At 36.7% G+C, this 6,000-nt stretch overlaps 1 protein-coding gene across 4 annotated transcripts in view; it reads left to right on the forward strand.

The window, feature by feature from the left end:
- Positions 1-5,742, forward strand: part of LOC143746962 (solute carrier family 35 member D3) — a 347,105-nt gene extending 341,363 nt beyond the window's left edge. For 3 of the 4 annotated variants that reach the window (XM_077239294.1, XM_077239291.1, XM_077239293.1), the window contains exons 2-5: positions 1,105-1,235; positions 1,420-1,627; positions 3,229-3,526; positions 4,972-5,742. In XM_077239294.1, the coding sequence (XP_077095409.1) occupies positions 1,204-1,235; positions 1,420-1,627; positions 3,229-3,526; positions 4,972-5,360 (927 nt within the window). In that variant the 5' untranslated portion in view covers positions 1,105-1,203 and the 3' untranslated portion in view covers positions 5,361-5,742. Of the gene's footprint in view, positions 1-1,104; positions 1,236-1,419; positions 1,628-3,228; positions 3,527-4,400; positions 4,533-4,971 lie in introns of all 4 variants that reach the window. The other variant, XR_013206642.1, reaches the window with a different exon arrangement.
- The last annotated feature ends 258 nt before the right edge of the window (positions 5,743-6,000 follow it).

The raw sequence follows: 6,000 nt of genomic DNA on the forward strand, positions 1-6,000 counted from the left end.
AAGAAAGTATACTTTCAGTCTACATTTTATATACTTATCAAAAATATACTTTATGTACCTCTCAGAAATATACTTAAAATTACATTTAAGTGTACTTGACTTATACTGAGAGAACAGTCCAAGTATATTTGGCCTGTACTTGTAGCCTACTCAATCTTTTGATCAAGATATACTTAATTATACTTTGATAAAGCCTATACTTGGCTTGTAGTTGCATTAACTCTTTTGATCGAGTAACCAATTAAATATAAACTACTTTTTTACATAGTATTTCATACAGTCTTATGAAACTTACATTGTTTGAAAATATTGATTCGAATATTGATATAAAACAGATATGTTTCTAATTCTGCGTATCTGAATTTTTGTGTAGGCTAGACCACTGGTAGTGTAGGCTACATCAGGGGCGTAGGAATGAGTTTAACATTGGGGGGGGGATCCGTTAATGGTTAATGTTTTGAACAGAAATATGTCAAAAATTAACTACACTGCAAAACATTCACCAACATACTTTATTCTACTAAAAAGATACATTTGTAAAGATAAGTAGGGAACGAGTATTGCATAGCCTGCCGCACTGTAGTAACACTGCAAGTTGTCGCTTCAGTCGATTTAAACCTGCTATAATGGCGAATTCGGGTTCCCTTTATAGGCGTTCAGAGGCGCCTTCGCCATTGGATGTGCAGTTGCTGCAGCACAGTCAATCAGTGAGTCAGTCACTCTCTGTGCTCATGTGCAGTTGCAATGCGTTTCATTACAAATGAGAAACCTAGTTGTGTACTTAAAGTTTACTACTTGTACACTTAAACGTATACTTTAATAAAAGTTTTTTTACTAAAAGTGGGCCAATTTAGTCCCAAGCAGTATTCAAATAGTACACTTACAAGTTTACATGTACACATTGATATTAGTATACTTACTACATAAAGTAGCCTATACTTAAAAATATACTTGAACATTACTTAAGTATACTTCATAAAATGAACTTGAAGTATACTTCTTTTTATTAAGGGTGACATAATGGTCTGTGCCTTTATTATTTTTACCTTTATTACTATTTTTTATTTATTAATTATTTTTGATTACTTGTCTTTTGGTGTACAGGTAGTTTTACGTCCATCCTCCAACCCCTGATGCTTTAAAGGGGTCAAAATCTAAACCCGTATTCCACTCCACCGGTCCCGTGGTGGGTGGACCACTAGTATGGACCCATGGCAAAATCTGGTGTCTAGATGGTGAGATCAAATTTTTGATTGTGAATACTTGCTTGGAAATAGTGGCCATAAAATCATCTTTGTCATCAATGCTTGTGAGATTATGCTATTTCTTGATCAGTATCTTGAATGTGAATTCTTAGGTGTAATAATGACAATAATATTAAGCCATATTTATTTTACTGTCTGTCCATTTGTGTTTTAGTTCGGCATGGTGGCAGATGCATACGCCGCATGCTCTCAGAGCTTGTGTGTATGAAGTGTGTAAACCCCTGGTGCCACTCCTGCTGTGCATCGCGGCCCTGGTGGCTGTTATTGTGTACGCTCTGGCAGATAATCTACACAGTTTTGTAAGCAGGATCTTCATTCCCCAATATCACTATCCTTATGCGGTGCCACTTGCATTCATACAGGTACTTTGCTCACACAGCGATCTTTATCAGTTAATCTTTATCAGTTCTACATCTGTTTTATGATCTTGATCATGCATATTTTACAGTTGCCTTATGTAAGTAATGATCAGATGCAGGCTTTCTAGTCATAGATTATGTTAAATGGACCATCACTTTTTAAAGTCATGAGAAATGGGCATATATACTGTATCATCATCAATGTTAGGAATATATCTGAATGTGCATATTGATTATCTGTAGGGTGTAAAGTACAAGACTGGGCAGCTCTTGGATGAATCATGTGCTACTTGTGATCATTGGACTACTCCTTTATAAAGAGTCCTTTTAGTGTTTGTGTGTTTGCATATTATGGCTGGCTATAAATTTAGGATGCAGATGGGATGTTGGCAATTGCCAAATGGAAGATTTTAGGTTAAAATTTTTAGTGGGTTCAGAGTCTGAGACAACTGGTAAAAATGCTTGCTTTTCTCATTTTTATAATGTAGTACTCTTTTTGTTACAAATTAAATCAGTATAACAATTTGAGTAAAACATTGAATTTAAAAACTGTATTTGAAAATCAGATTGTCTTTGCATTTGTTTTTTCCCTCTTTTGCATGCACTCCACGGTTGTGTGCAGGATCACATACTCTCTAGAGTTAGTGCTTCTTTTGAATAAGTAATTACTTTGCGGCCGTGGAAAAGGTACATTCTATATAGATTGAATATGTAATTTGAATGTAATCCGGACAAACTACATTCGCCATATTGTCATTATCATGTGACTTACCATCGTCACTTCACGGCCATTTCCAAGTCATCTCCCATGACCTCATGGGATAGTATTAGCTCCATTAGATGTGCACTGGTAGAAGTAAGTCTTTTCGCCTACTGTTTTATGAATACTATAAATTTGAACATACTACTCTTGTCACATACTGTTTTTGCCTACTATATATAATAGGGTAGTATGCAATTTCAGATGCAACCCACAAGAGCGTTTCAAACCTGATGATCATATTCTTCAGCATGATTTGAGATTGAGCATTTTGAGCTTCTGACCATCTGTACAAAGAGTCACATGATCAATGTCACAAATTATTTTATTAGTGACCTAGAAATAGCGCAGAATTCTAAATAGTTCTTATTAAATTTACGTTTCTTTGTTTAATTTTTGTTTCAAAATCCTAAAACCTTGTTTATTTCTGGGATTTGCTGTGTAATCTCTGACTTTTGGACTCCACTGTACTGTAGGAAAGTGTAGATTTGTGTGCTGTAATTGGTCAAAGTTCTTATAAATGCACCATTTGTAGACTTGTGGTATGTAAAATGACCTAAACCTTTTTAAACTACACCAAATATTCAGTGTATTAAAAGTGGTCATAAAACTGCATGTATAATAATAATTAAAAAAAAGTTCTTTAAAATAGTTTGATACAGCAGCTGTTACTGCTTTTCATGTAACATTATCATCAACAGTTAGTGTTTTTGGTACACAATGAAAAGATTGCAGTATATGACTTTTCTGGCATTTATGGCACTGTGTGTTTCATGATTGAATCTCTGATGTGTCGTTTTTAGGTGCATTGAACATCCTCTTACTCCTGCTTTGTTCCCTCTAGGTACTTCTCAATCTCATGGCATTGCTAGCTTTGCATGGTGTGGGTCTGATCCACTTGAAACCTTTTTCACTGAGGCTGGCCGAGCATTTGTTTGTGCCGGCAGTTTGCGGGAGCGTCCAGTGTGTTCTGGCTGTATGGGCTGAAGCCTGTTCCCACTCTGGCCTGTACCCTCTAATCGCTCGCTTCCTCCCAATGGTCAGTGTGAGCTTGGGTCACCTGTTTGCACTGAATATGCCAGGCTCCATCCATGTCTCCTGCCTTCTGACAGTTCTCACCTTCGCCTCCGTCAGCGTCACAGGTATGATGGCTTCAAATATAGGACGTTTCACTGGGACACATTCCTCAATACTTTTTTCCCCCAAAACTCTTCACACAACTCTCCTAACCAACTTCCAGCTTGGCACAGAAGTGAATTTCACATCCAAAATGCAATACATGTTACATGATCCATGTTTACATTACAGTACAAAATTATTCCTAAGTTGTCTTTTGTATAATGGAAAGACTAAAGACTCGTTCAGCACAAGAACTATAAAGATACAGTTACTAATGGAAACTATATTAGCATCCACACCAACACAAGATGTTATCTGCCGCTTTAAATGCTTGAGCTCTTTAAAGTCTGTTGGATTTTGATTGGCTGTCAATGGTTTTTTCATTCATCAGAAAAAAAATCGTTGTGAAAGTGATTCCAACAATATTGTTCCTCTGTGCCGTTATCGTTATAGTTGTGGTGTGTACTCTGGTATTCTTTAATTTGTAACGATTTTGGAAACAATATCTTTATCGTTATAGCTATCGTCGTTGGTGTGAACGAGCCGAAACATCTTAACATCAAATTGTTTTGATAGTTTCATTTTTTAGATTTGGAATATATTTTAAATGGTGTTACTGTAGAAATGTAAATAAATTATATCTTATTAAGTTTTCCAAATTGTTCTGTAGTTACATAGAGTTTTGATGGTGGTTGTGTCCATGTAGTGAGAAAATACTCTTATAAATAATCTTTTTTTTAAAGATGTAGTCATTGAATGTATTTTGTGCCTAATCAATGATACAGTCATGACCAAAACCTTTGGCAGTGACACACATTTTGTGTTTTGCAAAGTTGGCTGCTTTAGTTGTTGTGGTGTGGATTCACATTGTTCCTATTTTTATTGTTTATTGTGCAGAGTGATCAGATGCATGCAAGGGTGATAATGAAGTGGCATGGAGATCATTACATTAAAATTTTGGATCTGTGGCCAGGCAATTCCCTGGATTTTAATCCTATAGAGAACCTGTAGTCAATCCTTAAAAGGCGAGTTACCTTTTACAAGTCCACAAATTGTGATTAACTCTTGAGCACTAATAAAGCATGGCTAACAGTCAGGATTTGGCCCAGAAGCATATATCCAGCATGCTGGAGTGAATTACAGAGGTTATGAAGAAGAAGGGGCAACACTGTAGATATTGACTCAGCATACATTTAATGTTTTTGCAAATAAAAGCCTTTAAGCATTTCATAAGTTTTATTGTTTTCCGGTATACCATTGAAACATAAGACAAAAAAATTATCTTCAAATACTGAAGCAGCGAAACTGCCAATACTTTTGGCCATGACTGTAAATGATCCGAAGTTTAGCCCACATAGATTGCTGTTGTGCTCACTGTGTGAAGAGTTTTGATGCAAGGATTGAGAAATGGGTGCTTGCGATTGTTAAAACAGTAATTCCATTTTTAATCGCATTTTTCTCTTTCCAGCCAGTGAAGGACTGCATGTGATGGAACCGCTGGAGTACGTCTACTCTCCTCTCAGCCTGGTCCTCCACAGTCTGTCTCTTGCCTGGCTGGCTAAAGTCTCCCAAACGGAACGAAGCCATGCCTCAACCTTTGACCTTTACTACACTCTGACAGTGTCACGTACCCTCTTATTAGGATTTCTGTGTGTTTTGCACCCTGACGGCCCAAAGGCACTGATTCATGGCAACTGGCACAGTCTGCTGTTTCTGGGATACATGCTCGGGATGTTGCTGCTGGGTGCTGTGCAGCTTCTTTTTGTGGATGTAACAGCGCTGTATTTATCTGTTCTCCCAGCAGCAGTGCTGCATGCGACCCGAGGGCTCGTACTGCCCTTATTCAGTTTGCTATAGGACATACGGACCAATCAGAGTGTAGATCATTCTGAGGAGCAAAAGTCTATGTAGAATAACCAATCAAATACATGATTGATGATAACAGTATTAAAACTTAATATATAGGCTTGATAAACTTAAAGATAATTCTAATACATTTTTTTATATGGTTACACTACCAGCAAGCACTGACTTTCTTAGCTTGCACTGAAACTACGACTTAGGTGTTATCATGAAGGAACTAATAAGTTCTGGAATTCAATTGTAAAGACAAAATACAGGTTTCTCAGACATCTCAAACCAGCTTTCTTTTGTACAGACTATATTATTCTGATTTAGAATTACCCATTATTTTTTATTTGTCAGCTGGAAGCTCTGAGAATGAAAATAACAAATTATATTTTGCTGTTAAAACTGTTTAGCTTATAACGCTATTTTTTGGGGCATATAATAAGTAAAAAGAGATCGCTAGTTAATACCACTAACAAGGCTCAAAATAGCCCCACACTAACATGATAGCTTAATGAGGGTCTCTACATACAAACCGAAGCACTGAGAGCTTTGTAAGTGTACAGACAGTTTAATAATAATATACTTTATAAAGACAGTGCCATCGCGGAGCCATCTTTGGAAAACAGTCTCGACCAGTCGAACCACG

Source organism: Siphateles boraxobius, unplaced genomic scaffold (assembly GCF_051911475.1).
Source record: "Siphateles boraxobius isolate OS27281-9 unplaced genomic scaffold, OSU_SipBor_1 22, whole genome shotgun sequence".
Lineage (NCBI taxonomy): Eukaryota > Metazoa > Chordata > Actinopteri > Cypriniformes > Leuciscidae > Siphateles > Siphateles boraxobius.